Here is a 15,806-nt window from a genome sequence, read left to right as displayed (position 1 = left end):
CTGAGTTACAGCATCAAGGTGAGCAGGCAGGAAATGCAAACCAGGGGGAGTTACTCTTCCCTCCCATGCACATTGCCTGACAAACCTGTAACATAGTCCATTAAGCTGATGCAGTGGTCAGTGTTTATAATAATTTTAATACATTCAGTAAGTCACCAAAAAAGGTTTAACAATATTAAAGTGTTAGTCAAGCACACACAAAAATGACAAATGCAAATCCATTCTCTGCATTTTCATTTCTTCTGTTCTTGCCTGGCTTTTCTGAAGCCTTTGCTTCCCTGTTGTATTTATTTTTCTGTCCTTCATTTTCTCCATGTCTTACATTCCCCGAAAGTCACTGCACTTTAATCTACATATAATAAATATATAATAAATTACATTTATCTTAGTCATGGACAATCTTTATCATCTCTAAACCTCAACTCTAGCTTTTTAGATTGGGTATTGTGGGGTGATGTGCCAAGGCTTCCAAAAAAGGTTAAAAACACTGGAATAAAAACAAGACCGTGAAGAGCCCCAAACAAAATAACAAGGAACATGATCTTGAAAAATGTCCTAAAGATGTAGGCTTTTGCTGCAGCCAGGACAACTACTCCTAATATAGTAGAAACTGCACCTTGTAATACTGGGTAACCTAGCAGGGACAGAGCTTCGACTGCCTTTTTATTGGCTGATGACTCTCCACTTGTAACGAAGACATAGGAAATATGAGCAGAAAAATCTACTGAAAACCCTATACAGATGACCAGGTTGATCATGGATATGGAATCTAGATTGACATTCCAAAATGTCATGAAACCAGCAACACCAACGATAACAGAAGCTATAGCAAAAGTCACCCACAAGCAACACAGTGGGTTGGGAATAAGCAAAAGCGAGACAACGAGCATCGCCCCGGCAGCAATGACCACGTTCTGAATGGTGTTCTGCACTATTACCAGGTACTGATCGTAGTAGATGAATGCTGGGTGGTACACCATTAATGGAATACTGCACTGCTTGGCTGTCTCCCTTAACTGACTGACAAGATTCTTCTCATCAATGGCTGAGGTCACGTTCACCGTCTGGATGAAGAAACGTGAAGCTTCTATTTTATCCCGAGTCTTGTCAATGTCCCACTTAAAACTGGGAAAATGTTGGAACAGTGTATTTAAGTTTTCAATGAAAATACTCTTATTGTTTATATTTATCGGAAGCCCTTTGGCAAGTTGTGTGTATACTCTCAGCCACGACTCTGAGAGGTTCTTATCTATATAGGAAATGGCCTCTAAATTCTGTGTGCAGTTCTCAATGTCAAGACGAACAGTCTCATTCCAGTAATCTACACTTTTAGTAATGACAACCATGACCCTGGGTCCATATTCTGAGAAGTATTTGTCATCGTCGTCATAGTATGGAATAACATAAGAGCCATCACTCGCCAGATTTCGAAGATCAATGCCTTCCCTGATCTTAGTACATCCATAAATACTGCCACCCAAATACGCTCCGTACAGCAACACCACAAGTAGCTTGATCCATTTATTTGTAAAAAGCGGACCATAATACTTTCTAAAGAATATGCTCATTGGATGTTCATCTTCTGACTGAGCTGATGGCCCAGAACAGTTGCCTATACAGCAAGCATTGTACAAGCAGGACTTCTGAGCCTGATCTTTATCTACTCCCACAGGCATACAAGTTAGCCAGTGTCTGTTTCCTTGCTCCCTTTTATGATTTAATACAATGATTGCCCCAAAGAAGGTCATGGTATATATATAGCAGAAAACAAAAGCAGTGCCTGTGTAGAGGCAAAATGATCTCACAGATGAAAAAGCAGTCCAGGTGCCAATGAAGAAGGCCAAAACATCTGTGAGAGTGGTGATGGTCACAGAGAGTGCTGCTTCTGCATAAGTCTCGGCCAACCGAGATCTAGCATCAGATTTCCCTTTTTTTTTTGAACTTTGCTCCCAGGAAGCGATCATGATGAACATGTCATCAACACCAACTCCTGCAGGAAGAGAAAAAGTTAACACTGTATTGCAAATGGCAGCTTCCACTAACACCCAACAAAAGTACAAAATGAATCACATTTAGGTCTGCATAAAATTTTGAAAAAGAAAGTTAGGCTATTAACATTGCTTTAGTGCTGATGCAAGTGAAACCAATAGAGGAAAACAGATCCTTTGTGTGGAGCTGAATTTAATTACATTTCAGAAATTCCTGGTGACCTGATGGGTTGTTGATCCCTCACCCTACTCTGCTGAAGGACCAAGCACACCTAGTCCATCTGTGACAAGTGTGTTGCATCTGCTGTCCAAGTGTCCAGTGACTACATACATTTAAATACATCACTTATTCTGATGCTCAACTATCCTTATCACTAGAACCGTCCCTCACTATCTCTGGAATCTCTTCTTCATCACTGCAGCAAATTAGATCAGTAATTTCTTGTTCTGCGTTCAGCAGACGGGGAGAGCAGTTGCTATCACATGGGAGAACAGTGATCCCAGTTTTCCAGCAGCTCGCTTTTTTATGCCCTTTGCTCTCCACTTACCTTCTCTCCAGTTCATCTTTGAGCATTTATTCATGATTTATTCTTCATTTATCTTCACATTAATACTGATGTGCCTGCATATATTACCCACCAGAGTCCTGGGAAACCCTGCCAAGGAAGACTGGGTCCTGGGCTAGTTTTTGCTAAGACACAAGAGTAAGCGAGCTGAAGTTCAAAACGGAAGAGCCAATGTGCTTCTCTCAGCTCTGCTAACTCTCAAGATTTTAATCACCGACCTTTCAGTATTTTGCCAATACTACTATGTCAAGGGCTCCTCTATTCCCTGAAAATTAATCGCACAAAAAAGGGAAGCAAGATGGCATGAACAGAGGAGCAAGCAAAAATTATGTAGCTAAGCATAAAAGAACAGATGAAATCACTATCTGCTGCCTGAACAATCAATTGCCGGTAAACATGCCAAGATTAATTATTTGTAAAACCAGGGAGATGTCTTGATCAAAGGCATTCAGGGAAAGCACTAGTACAGTGCTAGTCAATGTTCTAACTGAGAAAACAGAAAATACATTTAAATTCCTGATGATGTCTGGGAAAAGTTCCAAGCACTTCAAGGGGTATGATCAATTCACAGCAAGTTTGATAAACTGGGGAAATAAACTGGAGAAATACTAATTTAATTGCTTTCAGAATTAAAGCAAGTCAATGAACAAAGTACTCCAGAAACAAACAAAAAAAAGTACTGCACAAATACAAAATGGAAAATGACTGGTTAAGTGGCCAAAAAAGACCTGGGTGGAGGGAGGAAGGACAGGAAATGGAGAGCTAGTTGAGAAACAACTAAGAAAAGAGCATGATGGGCAAAAGATGGTTAGAATGCATTAGCAGGAAAGACATATGGATAGATGCTGGTCCAAGAACATGGGTAGATTAGTGGCAGGTGGCTGAAAGTACTTTTACCTTTGGCTGTCTTCCCTGAACCTCTTCCGGAAACTGCATTCTGCATAGCAGCTACAGCTGAACATAATGGCTGATATAGTAACTCCAAACTTGGAGTTACCCTACTATGTCTAGCTTTAAAAATACAGCAAATCAGAAGCTGCTCTAAGTGAAGTTCAGCTATCCCTACTGAGCAAGATAGTGTCCAGAAAAAAGGTGGACCAGACAGGGGCTGTATCATCTCTTTGATATTAATCTGTTTGCATACTTGAATATTCAACACTATGGAAGACAGCACAATAACAGTCCTCTAATGAATAAAAGACTGTTAAAAAAAAATGATAAAATCAACTATCTTCCATGTATGTAGAAGAACAAGGAACAATCAACTTGAAGGTATCCAGGAAGCCTCAAAAGTTCTTGAGATAATTAACTAATAGAAACAGTTTCCTGTTTAATTCTCAAGATGTTCTTAAAACCATTTATCAGGAGTGGTTTAGTTAGATCCCAGCTTGCAGCAGGGAGGGCGACCTCATGAGGTTCCCTCCAGGCCCCACCTTCTATGACTCTGATGAGACGATTCTCTTAAAAAAGCCACTTCTAGCGTACTGGGATTAAGCAGCAATCTCAGTGCTCAGCCCTCCCACTCACGCCTGTTCCTTATAACTGTGAAGGGAAGTTTTAAAACGTTACCTGAACAGATGATAAAAACAACTGACCACGTAAACCCACAAACCAAAAAAAGAAAGCACGCAGAACTGTTATTCTAGAAAAGACTCATGATTTTAAACCAGGCCTATGACTTTTAAATGCTTGGAACTGGCTCTTAGATCTCAGAAGATCAGCCAGAAACCAAGAACAAGATAAGCAGCAAGTCAAAAGGTAATACTGGATGATGGCAAGCAAGGCTGCTTCTAGAAAGCAGGCAGGCTTCAAAAGCAATTCATCCAATGTACTGGTAATTTGTTTGCTTTAATGCAAGGAAGACCAAAGTCTGCATGTTATTTATAAAGATCTGAAGAGACTGGCATAAGCCCCTTTCCAGGTACACAACAGGGTCTTTGTGAAATTAAGAGCCGGTGCATTTGATGAGCAAACAAATGCAAATACAAAATGCATTTGAATTATGAGCAGGTCACCCGCCTGTAGGAGCTCAGAGGAGGCTGCACCTCCAAGTGTTTCCTCCCCTCACTGCAGGACGGAACTGTGTATGATCTGATGCTCGCAGCATAAAAGAGTAACACCGTCAGGTTGTTTTAATTCCACTTTAGTCTTCGTATCTGAATCCAACTCGCTTTTTCTACTTACCTAGAATAAGAAATGGTGCATTTGCTACAGTGACCACAAACGGGACTCCACAGAAGAGCATCAATCCAAAGCTGCTTAATACAGCTAAACCGGCAGAAACCACTCCAAAGCATGCAAGCCAGACATTATTTCTTATACAGCTCAGTCTGAAAATATTTTAAGGAATATCTTAGTTACATGTCAAATATTTCACCAAGGTGTTTGGCATGACAAGTGAATATTCTGCACAGATACCAACAGTATCCTGTCTGTGAAGAGAACTCTTGATGAAAGCTGCTATTTGCAGGAGAGCTCCCAGGTGTCAGCATTGGACAAGATTAATTTATCTAGGAGGTGCTAAATACATTATTACTATATTATTAATACATTATTACTGCTAGCCAGTTATATACATAACAGTAAAGATGTGTACTGATCTTTGCATCAGTAATGAGAGCTGGCAAAATGAAGATATGTAAGCTGTACCAGTGAGAGGCTAGATTTAGAGTGACCCAAAAAATTACGAATTTTTAGAAGCCCTTTCCTTTTACATGGGTTCTTGGTGTAGTATGGAAGCATGTCCCAGGCAGTAAGTGCTGTGTACAGAAGCTTTCTCAGCAGACAGACTGGCTACCAGCCATTTGCCAAGATGCCCCCAAGGGCTGGCTCAAGGATTCCCAGTGAAATGCTCCCAGTGGGAGACTTCGCATGTGATGCTATTGACTGCACCACGCGGTGGGGGTAGAGAGTTGCCTCTTGCCTGATTAGTAATATTTTCCAGGCTGTAGTCCATTTCTGAAATTTAAGAGAACCTCTTGCTTCCAAGGCAAGACTCATGCTCTGTCTGCGCTCACAAACGACTGGACGCGAGACAGCTGATATCCAGAAACTGTACAGCCTAATGGCCATGATGCTTGATGCAAGCGCTAAACCAATAAGCCCACCCTCTGAGTAGAACTTTCTCAAGCACAGCACACAAACACTGCTGTGCAGTTGTCAAATGTACAATGGTTCACCTTCCACCAGCACAAAGAAAGGGCAGGCTAAGTTCTTTGTGAACAGCAGGTAAGGCTCAGAATCTACTAGCAAGCGGAATACCTAAAGCCACACCCATACGTGCAGTAATCTATGAAGCTAGTGCTCATTGATCTGTACCTTAACTGAGCAGGTGGCAGAAGTGTACCACAGATCTTAATGTGGTATACTTCCTCCTCCCTCCCCTTTTTTAACTGATCTTTACAAAGAATTAGTATCTTGCGGGCAGGATGAGGATAGAAGCTACGAATGAACAAGACAGTAGTTGAATAACCTCAGCCATAGCATCACTTATTCCTTCCCTCCCCCCAAATGACAACTTTTCTGTTTGACCTTTACACATCTTTTTGGTGAATGTCTCCGCTGGGTATGCCAAGTTGAGCTGGTAGGTTTTATTCAACAGAAGTGCTTGTGCAGAATTCTGCTGCTGCCAGGCTGGCTAGATCACACTTCTGGCCCCCTTCTCACATAGGGTAAAGTAGAACCCTTTCATAATTAAAAGCATTTACTTTGGCATAGTGTTTTTCAGTGCCAAAGCAACAGCACCACAGACGTCTTAAAAAGATAGAGTAGTTGTTTAAATTTCAGTTGTTTAAATAGTTCCAAAACCATCAGCTACAAAAAGGATTCTTACGAGGTAGGGACTACAGAAATGACTGATGGCTTCAAAGAACAGACGAATGGATACTAGCCTAGCATTCAAGCTGTGCATGTCTGAACTGAACGCTTGTTCAAGCATTTGTCTGATACTTATCATGAACTCCATTTAAGCAGTTGGGAAATACACACAAGTAGGAGAGAATCAGCAAAGAAATACATGTTGCCTATTATTATGTGAAGTCTGCAGCTTCAAGAATGACTTCACTTTACAAGAGCAGAAACCAATTTAGGCAAGGTAAAGAAGAGCGGAGATCACTCCTCATTGATCCATAGCTTAGAAGACATTTTACCTTAGGCAAGAGACGATTGAAAAGGTTATTGTCAAGAAATACGTTACAGAGAAGAGTGGGATCACACTCTTGGTATTTCCTTCAAACTCCTGTTGTCTGGACAGTGAGGTAAAGTAAGTCACCTGCCATTAAAAGAACAAGGAAAGAAAAGATGAAGCACTTCCACTCTTTTTCTCAGTCTTTATACACATACACACACACAGAGGCAATACTAAACATCACGCTGGCACTGACGCATTTCCATGGCCCTCTCGACCCCCAGAAACGCCGCTCGCACTGAACAGAGGGCCAGGACGGTGCATTGCACAAACGGCGTGGAGTGGGCGACACTGGAAGCACTGCTTGGAGCGCTGCAGCCAAATCTACAGGCCGGCCCCTGCCTTATTCCTCCACCACCTCCCTTCTGGCGATGGGGCAGCCCGGGCATTTCGGGTCTCGGCGGCCCCCGCACGGCTGTACCCACCGCCGCGTTACCTGAATGGAGGTGAAGTTCCACTTCACCAGCGACGTCGAGATGTTCTGCAGGAAGTCTTCCAGCCACTGCCGGCTCTTCTCTGCCGCCTCCGGGCCGTCCTCCCGCAGGTAATAGACCAGCTTCAGGGCCCGTGCCCGCTTCACCCACCCGCCGGCGTCCGTCTCCACGCCACCCAGCGCGGTCCCCAGGAAGGTGCCGTTATTGACGGGGAAGCGCAGGTGCTCCGGGGCGCTCGCCGCCGTGTCGGGCAGCGGCGGCAGCAGCGGGTTGGGGCTGACGCAGGTGCCGTTGAAGCGGGCGCAGAGGCCCCTGTAGCCGAGTTTCTGCACCTCCGTGTCCAGCTGCAGCACTTCGCGCCACGACGGCTGGGCCAGGACCGAGGCCCCCTTGGTCGCCACGGCGATGAGCGATAAGTAGGCGCCCTCGGTGGGCAGCCGCGGGGCGGAGAAGCGCCACGAGTCGTTGGTGGGGAAGTGCCGCTGCACGAAGTCGCGCTCGGCCTTGGCGGGCCCCGACTCCGGCGTGAACTGTCTCTCGATGTCGTTCGCCTGCCGCTCCGGGAGGAACATGAAGCCGGCGCCCAGCCCGCCCGACAGCAGCAGCGGCACCAGCACGAAGGGCCAGGGGCAGGCGGCCACTCCGCTCCCCAGCCCCTCGAAGAGCCGCCGCAGCGGCCGCTCCACGCAGTCGGTGTTGCGGCAGGAGCAGCCCTCCGCGGGGTGCCGCGGCTCCACCATGGGCTCCACCGGCGCGGCCTCTTGCTGCGCGGAAGGAGAACCGCCTTCTCCCTGCCGCCGCCAAGGAGGGAATGACCGTTACTCCGCCACGCAGGTAGGGCCGCCCCGACGGGGCGGGCGGCCGCGCCCTCCCCGCTCTGACTCGCCGGTGCTTCCGCCGCCTCCCCGGGACGGGCAGGCGGGGGCAGACGGGGACACGAGGCTCCCCCGGCCGCGCCGCGCCCCGGGCTCGGGTCTCCGACGGGGGGGTGGGTGCTGCCGCCGCGCCCCCGTCCCTGCCTCCCCTGCCGGCTGCGGCCTCGAGGAGGCCCCGTCCCGCCGGGTGGCCCCGTCCCGCCGGGGTGGCTCCGTCCCGCCGCTGCCGCGGCGCCGTTAGAGCGCACGAGGCGCTGAGCGCTGCCCGCAGCCCGGTTTTGCCGCCGCGCCGGCCGGCTCCCGTGGGGCAGGCTGCAGGCCTGGCCTAGCCAGGCACGGCCATGCTCCGCTTTCCTCCAGCGGCAGCGGGGCACGGTGGCGATGCCCTCGCTTAGCCTGCGGTGATGGTGTTTCCAACCACTCTCCCATCCACCGCTTCCTACCTGTGCGCTGCGGTTCCTGCCCCAGTCAGCTGCCATGGCTGTCTCTGAAGCTACGTCAAAAGCCGGGATCTGCAAAATGATCTGCAGTGAAGCAAAACAAAGTGCCCTTTTGCACAGAAGAACGTGAGGCACAGGCACATCCTCTCTCTGCTGCCGTCGGCGCCATGTTGTGTGACAGCTGTTGGAGCCGCTTGCTCGCACTGATGGAGAGTCCTGCCAGCCAGGTGCCTTCACTGCGCCTTTTCCTCTTGCTCAGGCACTTGCCTGGCCCCTCATTTAGCGTAACACTGTAATCCTGCAAAAAGAAAGTGACTTTCCATGTGTGTAGTGAGCTGAACAAACTCACTGTGCAGTCAGGTGAGTGTCGGCTGTTGCAAGGGCAAGAGTGAGGTACCACAGGAGGGAAAAGCACAGCTGGTAGCAAGACTTTGTCATGCACAGTTGTCTCATGAAAGCTCACGCCTAGCGGAGAGCTGGGATTACAAGTAATTTTGGAGTTTGCGTTTGGGATCTTGTGTCTTCAACTCCTTGTAGTAAACAGGATTAATGTGATCCTTGGGTATGTGAACAGAGAGCAAGCCTAGGGAAGGGACTTCCATGGTATACGATGGAATCAATTAGACTGATGTTACGATATTAAATCCAGATCTAGCTTCCATGTTGTAAGAAAGAGGCTGCAAAATTAAAAAGTGAGGGATAAGGTATAGTGATCCTGAGCAGGAGAGCAATGCATATCGAGGATTTAAGAGATCACATCTCAGTGAGCCTGTGCTGTGCTGTGCATGGGTACACTAGGGCTTTGTGCAGTGACAATGATAGAAAGCATCTTTCCAGGTCCAAAAAGTACCCTGCAGCCTGGTGTTCTTGACACTGGTAAGCAACAGTGATTTGAGTGCCTTCTGGCTGAGGAGAACATTAAGCTCAGATGAGACACTTATGGAGAAGTGTCTAGCCAATTAGCTGATATATCACAGACAGGCACTTCTTCTTGCCCTTCTTTGAAAGAAGCAGCACTCTCCTCCCCTGCCAGTACTTGCCAAGAAAAGTTGTAGGTATTTCTTCTCTCTCATTCTAAGGAGACAGGCTTGCCACCTGCAGGCATAAGACAGCCAGGCTCTGAGCAGTGTTACACATCTCCCGCTGTGCCCAGCATTTAGCGCAGGTTGGATCCTGGTGATTCCCTCTTCTGTGCACAGGTTTTCTGAGGAAGGTACGTCAGTTCTGAATTTCTCTGTGGGAGAAAGGCACTTGGAAGCTATTTCATGTAGCTCCTAACTTGTCAAAATCTAAGTTTTTTAATGAATCTGACTCCAAACTGATGGCTTCTCCCACATTCTGTTCTCAATTTCCTTGTACGGATTTACATCATGTTAGAGTAAGAGCTGTTCACATAGCAGGAATCTGTCCTCAGAAAAATGTTGATGCCATGTAGATGCTTGATGAGTTATTGTCAAAGAGTTACCCAGCTGAATGAGATAGCCTCTCTTATGTGGAGATAACTCCAGAGAAAAACATGCCTGTGTCTGCGAATAAACTACAGAGATACACCTATCCCCATAGCCAGACACCAGGAAGACTGTTGTTACTGTTTCACTGTAAAAAACAGCTGTAAAGGGTTATTGAATTTTTAGGCTCATCAAGACAGAAGATAAAAATTGACCACTCATTAATATCTTTATCAATGGTCTGGATGAGGGGCTCAATGCACCCTCAGTAAGTTTGCAGACGACACCAAGTTGGGCGGGAGTGTCGATCTGCTTGCGGGTAGGAAGGCTCTGCAGAGGGACCTGGACAGGCTGGACCGATGGGCTGAGGCCAATTGTATGAGATTCAACAAGGCCAAGTGCTGGGTCCTGCACTTGGGTCACAACAACCCCATGCAATGCTACAGGCTTGGGGAAGAGTGGCTGGATAGCTGCCTGGCCGAAAAGGACCTGGGGGTGTTGGCTGACAGCCAGCTGAACATGAGCCAGCAGTGTGCCCAGGTGGCCAACAAGGCCAACAGCATCCTGGCTTGTATCAGGAATAGCGTGGCCAGCAGGAGCAGGGAGGTGATTGTCCCCCTGTACTCGGCACTGGTGAGGCTGCACCTCGGCACTGGTGAGGCCGCACCTGGAATAGTGTGTCCAGTTTTGGGCCCCTCACTACAAGAAGGACATTGAGGTGCTGGAGTGTGTCCAAAGAAGGGCAACGAAGCTGGTGAAGGGTCTGGAGCACAGGTCTTATGAGGAGCGGCTGAGGGAACTGGGGTTGTTTAGTGTGGAGAAGAGGAGGCTGAGGGGAGACCTTATCGCTCTCTACAACTACCTGAAAGGAGGTTGTAGTGAGGTGGGTGTTGGTCTCCCAAGTAACAAGCGATAGGATGAAAGGAAATGGGCTCAAGCTGCACCAGGGTAGGTTTAGATTGGATATTAGGAAAAATTTCTTTACGGAAAGGGTGGTCAAGCATTGGAACAGGCTGCCCAGAGAGGTGGTGGAGTCCCTATCCCTGGAGGTATTTAAAAGACGTGTAGACGTGGTGTTTAGGGACATGGTTTAGTGGTGGACTTGGTAATGTTAGGTTAATGGTTGGACTGGATGATCTTAAAGGTCTTTTCCAACCCAAATGATTCTATAATTCTGTGATTCTGTGATTTGCTGAAGTTTCTTCCTGGCTCCTCAGGAGCTGGAGACAAGCTCTGGTAGCAATCAGGAGGTGGGAAATGGCCTGGTGGCAGGAGCTACCCAATCAGGGTACCCAGTACATTGGGTAGCTCCTGCTACAAGTAAGTGCCTTTAGGTTAACTGTTTCTGAGGCTTGGAGGTCTGACTTACGGCATGGGAAGATGGCTCCACTAACTCTCGGTTCAGAGCAGTCTTCAAGCAGGAGTTACGTGCCAGTCTTCTCTCCAAGAATCTGGATTCTTGTCCTTTTTCCCTGGCCTATTGATGTGTTTTATATTAACTTCTAATAGGATAAAATCTGAAATATTCCTTGGGCCAGGGCCAGGAACTGGACTACAGGACTCCAACAAGTCATGCTTTTCCTGTATTTGTGGATGAAGGCAGAAACTCTCTCCTGACAGTTACATTGTGTTTACTGGATCTAAGACTACTCAAGATGAAGAGGAGACTGAGTACAGATCTCCCTTTCAACGGGGAAGTGTTTTCCGCTAGGTTAGTAGATAAAAAAAACAGGTGATACTGCCACCTTTTGCTGCCAGGCTTTGCAAAGAAAGCAAATGTTGTTCTCTTCCTTTCATAATGTAGTTGGTGGTTGTCGGGTGCATGCTGTGATTAATAGGCGCATTGGCTCTTCACGGAGACTTCACATATTTTGTGTTTGCCACTGGCTTAGGAGGGATTTGAAGGACAAATACTAAGTCATGATGTGTACACAGAACCATAAGACTTAGATCCAGATATTTTAAAAGATAGGAAATAAGAGAATTTGCACTTCCTGGTTAGAACACTATCTTTGAACTTTGATGTTTAAACTGACTTATGATGGATGTTGGCTGTAATCTTTTTCTCAGTGGTGAAGACATAGTCAAATATGATTTCTGTGTGAATTTGCATAGCTGATGAATACAAGTTAAAAGCACCTCATGAAGACTACGTAAAACGCAAACATCATTTCATTGTGTGGTTGCAAGGCACTGCCAGTGTCTTTGTTGTGAAATGCCATGGGACACTTCAAAGTGAATTCCAGTGAATTACAGTTTGGGACTATTGCCACATACGTAAATATTCACAATGCCACATTTCTTTGTGTTTCCCAGTTCTAATACAATGGTGACAAGCAAAGCAGAAATATACCTGGTGTGCCAAAAAGAGAGCTGAGAGGGACAGCTGGTGCTATTCCTGCCTCTCGACTAGATCTGTGGGGACCTAGAAATACAATCACTTAATTTCTAATATCCTCAGTGGCCTCACCTCTAAATGGTGTCAGAATGTGCCTAAGACAGGTAAAAACCAGTCAAGAGCAGCTGTAAGCCAACTGACAAACAAACAAGCAAGGCCTGTTCAGGTGGGTGAGTTTCCTCCCTGTTGCACAGCACCCAGGGTCAGACCGTTTCCCAGGAAGGCAGCAGACCTGGTTCCACCCCACCCTCAAACCAAGGTGCCAGAACATTCTCTCTTCCACAGCGGGCCCCACCGACCAGCACTGGGGCGTTTGTACCCTGCAAGAAGCAAGGAGAAAGAAGGAGAATTCAGCCCAGATCTCCCTCAGGCACAGCCCAGGAAGGCTTGCAGATGCAGACAAGGCTTTGGTCATGGCTTGAAGGTCACGAGGGCTCCAGGGCTGAACCAGGTCCTAGCTGAAGAGACAGCAGGGTAGGGAGAGCAAATGCAGTTTCTGGCATGTGGGGCTTTCTGCACAGTGCTTTGAAATTAAGAAACAACGTATGCCTGGCCGGTGGGACTTCTCACTTCACAACCTTTTTTGTTTGAAAGCTCTTTTTCAGTTTGGCTCCTCAGCCTCCATTTCACTCTCCTTAGGATCCATCTCCTGCTCTAGCTGTGCTTGCCTGTCTTTTTTGGTCACAAACTCAATGTAGAATAAAGTTTATTTTGAAGGGTAGGCTGTCCTCAGTAATGCAAAGACAAACATGTTCTGGTCTGTCTCTGTATTCCTCTGTCCTCCAAACATTTACTGAGACTGGAAGTGATTCAAACAATTTTGTAGAATCACAGAATAATTTGCGTTGGAAAGGCCCTCTGGCTCTCATCTCACCTTGGCCCCGCTCAGAGAAGGACTGGCATGGGTATTAGGCCAGGTTGCTCAGTTTGGAGTACCCCCAAGGATGGGGACTCAAGATCCTCTGGGCAACCTGTAACAGTGGTTGACTACCTTCATCGTAATTTTTTTCCTCCTCAGAATTGGCAGGGTTTTGGTAGAGGGCTGCAGGGGTGGCCTCTGTGAGTAGAGGCCAGGGTCTGCCCTGAGTCAGTCACAGCCGGTTCCAGCCGGCTCCAACGGACCCACTGCAGGGCATGGCTGAGCCCGTCCTCAGGGGAGTCTGTGGCACCTCTGTGAAATGTCCTGAAGTAAGGGTGGTAAACACTGAGCAAAAGGAGAAACAAGGCCAGAGCAGGAGGAGCAGGAGGAAAAAAGACCAGGCTGGAGCAGGAGGGAGGAAAGAGAGAAGACTGTGCCTGGGCAGGGGCTGGAGCCAAGTGGCTGCTTGAGCAGCAGCTGAGAGGTGCAATCCGAAAGGGGCTGCTGCAGGTGAAGGAACCACCATGGACATGCTGGCCCCGGTCTCCTGCACCGCCCGCCACCTCACCAAAGGGGCTGAGCGTAGCGTGTGGTGAGGGGACTGAAGAGCAAAAAGGGCAAGGGGAAGAGGTGTCTGGAGGGAAGCAGGGGTGTTTTTCCTAAGGGTTGGTTGGTTGGTTTCTGTCTTCTTTGGTTGGTTGGTTTCTGTCTTCTTTGATACCAGAATCTGTAATTAATAGATTGTTAATTGGCAAATAAATTACATTCATGGAAGTTCCCTGAACGAGTTTTTGCCCATGACAATATTTTGCTAGAATTCCTCTTGATACAACTTGTGACTGTTGGTCCCTGTCCTTTCCCAGGACAAGGATATTTGCACTTCCAAACTCTCAGTCAGAGGTGAGATGGCTTATTTCTGCCCCTCTCTCTGGAACGCCAGGACAGAGGGGCATTTCTGTATCCAGGCTGCCCATGGAAAGTGCTTTGCCAATTGTGTGAGTTGCACTGGACCCTGGAACAAAAAAGTGACATCAAGAAGTCTTTTATCCCATTCCTTCTGCCATAATGCAGCATCAGGTATGCCTGTGCCATTTCTGAAGGAAATTTGACTTAACCTGTTCTTTACGGTGCCCACCATAGTACCCAACATGACAGGGAAGTTGTCTTCTGTCCTGTCCTGTCCTGTCCTGTCCTGTCCTATCCTATCCTATCCTATCCTATCCTATCCTATCCTATCCTATCCTATCCTTTCCCTCCATCTGGATGAGGCAGCAGTGCTCTGTGGGCTGCCTAATAGAACTTTGCTGCCTGTGACAGGCTGTGGCCCTGAGGTTACATGACTGCAGATAATGTGGGAAATGCAGCTCTTCAAACCCCTGTATCCAAAGCGAGCAGTCTGATTGTCAAGCTGTGGGCTATCAGTTGGGACGTGTGCCCTCTGTGCCCTCACTAGCCAGTGTGCAAGAAAGAATTGCGTTTCATGGGGCCTTCAGGAAAACGCCCACACAGGAACAATGGGGGTTGGCCTAGTGATGAGAGCAGCCAGCTGGGAGGTGAATTCCCGGTTTCCTCCAGGGCAGCTTATCTGTTTAGAATATATGATTCCAAAGAAAATCCAGAAGTTATTCTGGCACCAGGACCCGGAACTAACAGATGTTTATTCATGTTGAAGGTCTGCCTTTCCTTTGAGAGTGCACAGTGACTCTGTGAAATTGCCATCTGCTGAGCGCTGGCAGGATGAGTGGCTGCTGCTCCTTTGCTTGACGATGAGACTGGTATTTGATGTGATTATGGTAACCTTAGGTATTATGTAGGAGGGGACAATGTCAACGCAGAGGCAGCTGAGTTGTGCAAAAAGCTGTCACTGCCTTACATGATGTCTCCAAGCTGTCAATACGTGTTAGCCATGTTCTGAGGCCATCTCGGTGTGAGGCTCTTCAGGAATTTCTACATTCGAGTTTTTTATTTTTAGGAAGAATGCAGTTGCATAAGTGTTTTAACTGTCTGGGTGATATGCTGTTTCTATTGTACATTATAGTGATGGACAGAATTTCAGTTTATCAGTACAAGATACCAGAAAGGCAGGTGAGCTGCCAGATTTTATTACTTTAGCTCCAGGAATATTTCTTTTCGAGCTGATAAAGAAAAATTCCTATCTCCACTGTGATTTCAGAATCATGAGGTTTTCCATGAGGACCGCTCTAAATTATACTTTTAAAACCCTGAACTGCTATGAGTACAATGTAATGTGAGGCTACTGAAGAACCTTATCAACTTTTTTTATTGTACTTTCTCATAAAAATTCCATAAAATTTAACTTTCCTTAATGCATATAACTCACAACTTACTTTCATAAGAACTGTAAAAAATTTGGCTCTTTAATCAGTTTCTTATTAATTATTATTTATTATTATTAATTATTATTAGTCTTATTAACTGTTAGTGCATGTTATTTATGGAGAAAAAACGCAGAGTGAAAAACTACAGTGCCTCTCTCTCACTCTTGCTTTGATCAGCCAATGTCCATTTGGGCTTTGTTCATAGTTTTTAGTTTTTTGAAATACTAACTTATTATTTTGAGTATTTATGTATCAGAGAATGCTGATCTGAGC

General features: G+C 46.6%; 1 protein-coding gene across 1 annotated transcript; it reads right to left on the bottom strand.

Annotated features, from left to right (window-relative positions):
- Nucleotides 1-389: 389 nt before the first annotated feature.
- PTCHD3 (patched domain containing 3) lies at nucleotides 390-7,914 on the bottom strand. The gene is made up of 4 exons (XM_075705168.1): nucleotides 7,177-7,914; nucleotides 6,703-6,824; nucleotides 4,739-4,884; nucleotides 390-1,990 (listed from the first exon to the last, which is right to left on the bottom strand). The coding sequence occupies exons 1-4, from the start codon at nucleotides 7,912-7,914 to the stop codon at nucleotides 390-392; spliced, it is 2,607 nt and encodes an 868-aa protein (XP_075561283.1).
- Nucleotides 7,915-15,806: the final 7,892 nt, after the last annotated feature.

This window comes from Pelecanus crispus, chromosome 2, assembly GCF_030463565.1.
Source record: "Pelecanus crispus isolate bPelCri1 chromosome 2, bPelCri1.pri, whole genome shotgun sequence".
NCBI lineage: Eukaryota > Metazoa > Chordata > Aves > Pelecaniformes > Pelecanidae > Pelecanus > Pelecanus crispus.
The sequence above is the reverse complement of the archived record's forward strand: the minus strand, read 5'-3'. Positions and strand labels throughout refer to the sequence as shown.

Bases quoted from the DNA above. Each gene is read 5' to 3' on its own strand.
- PTCHD3 (XM_075705168.1), bottom strand. From the start codon at position 7,914: ATGGTGGAGCCGCGGCACCCCGCGGAGGGCTGCTCCTGCCGCAACACC. The intron at 6,825-7,176 runs GTAACGCGGCGG...TTTTAATGGCAG, and splicing joins GGAACTTCACCTCCATTCAG to GTGACTTACTTTACCTCACT. The intron at 4,885-6,702 runs GTAAAATGTCTT...AAATATTTTCAG, and splicing joins TCAATCGTCTCTTGCCTAAG to ACTGAGCTGTATAAGAAATA.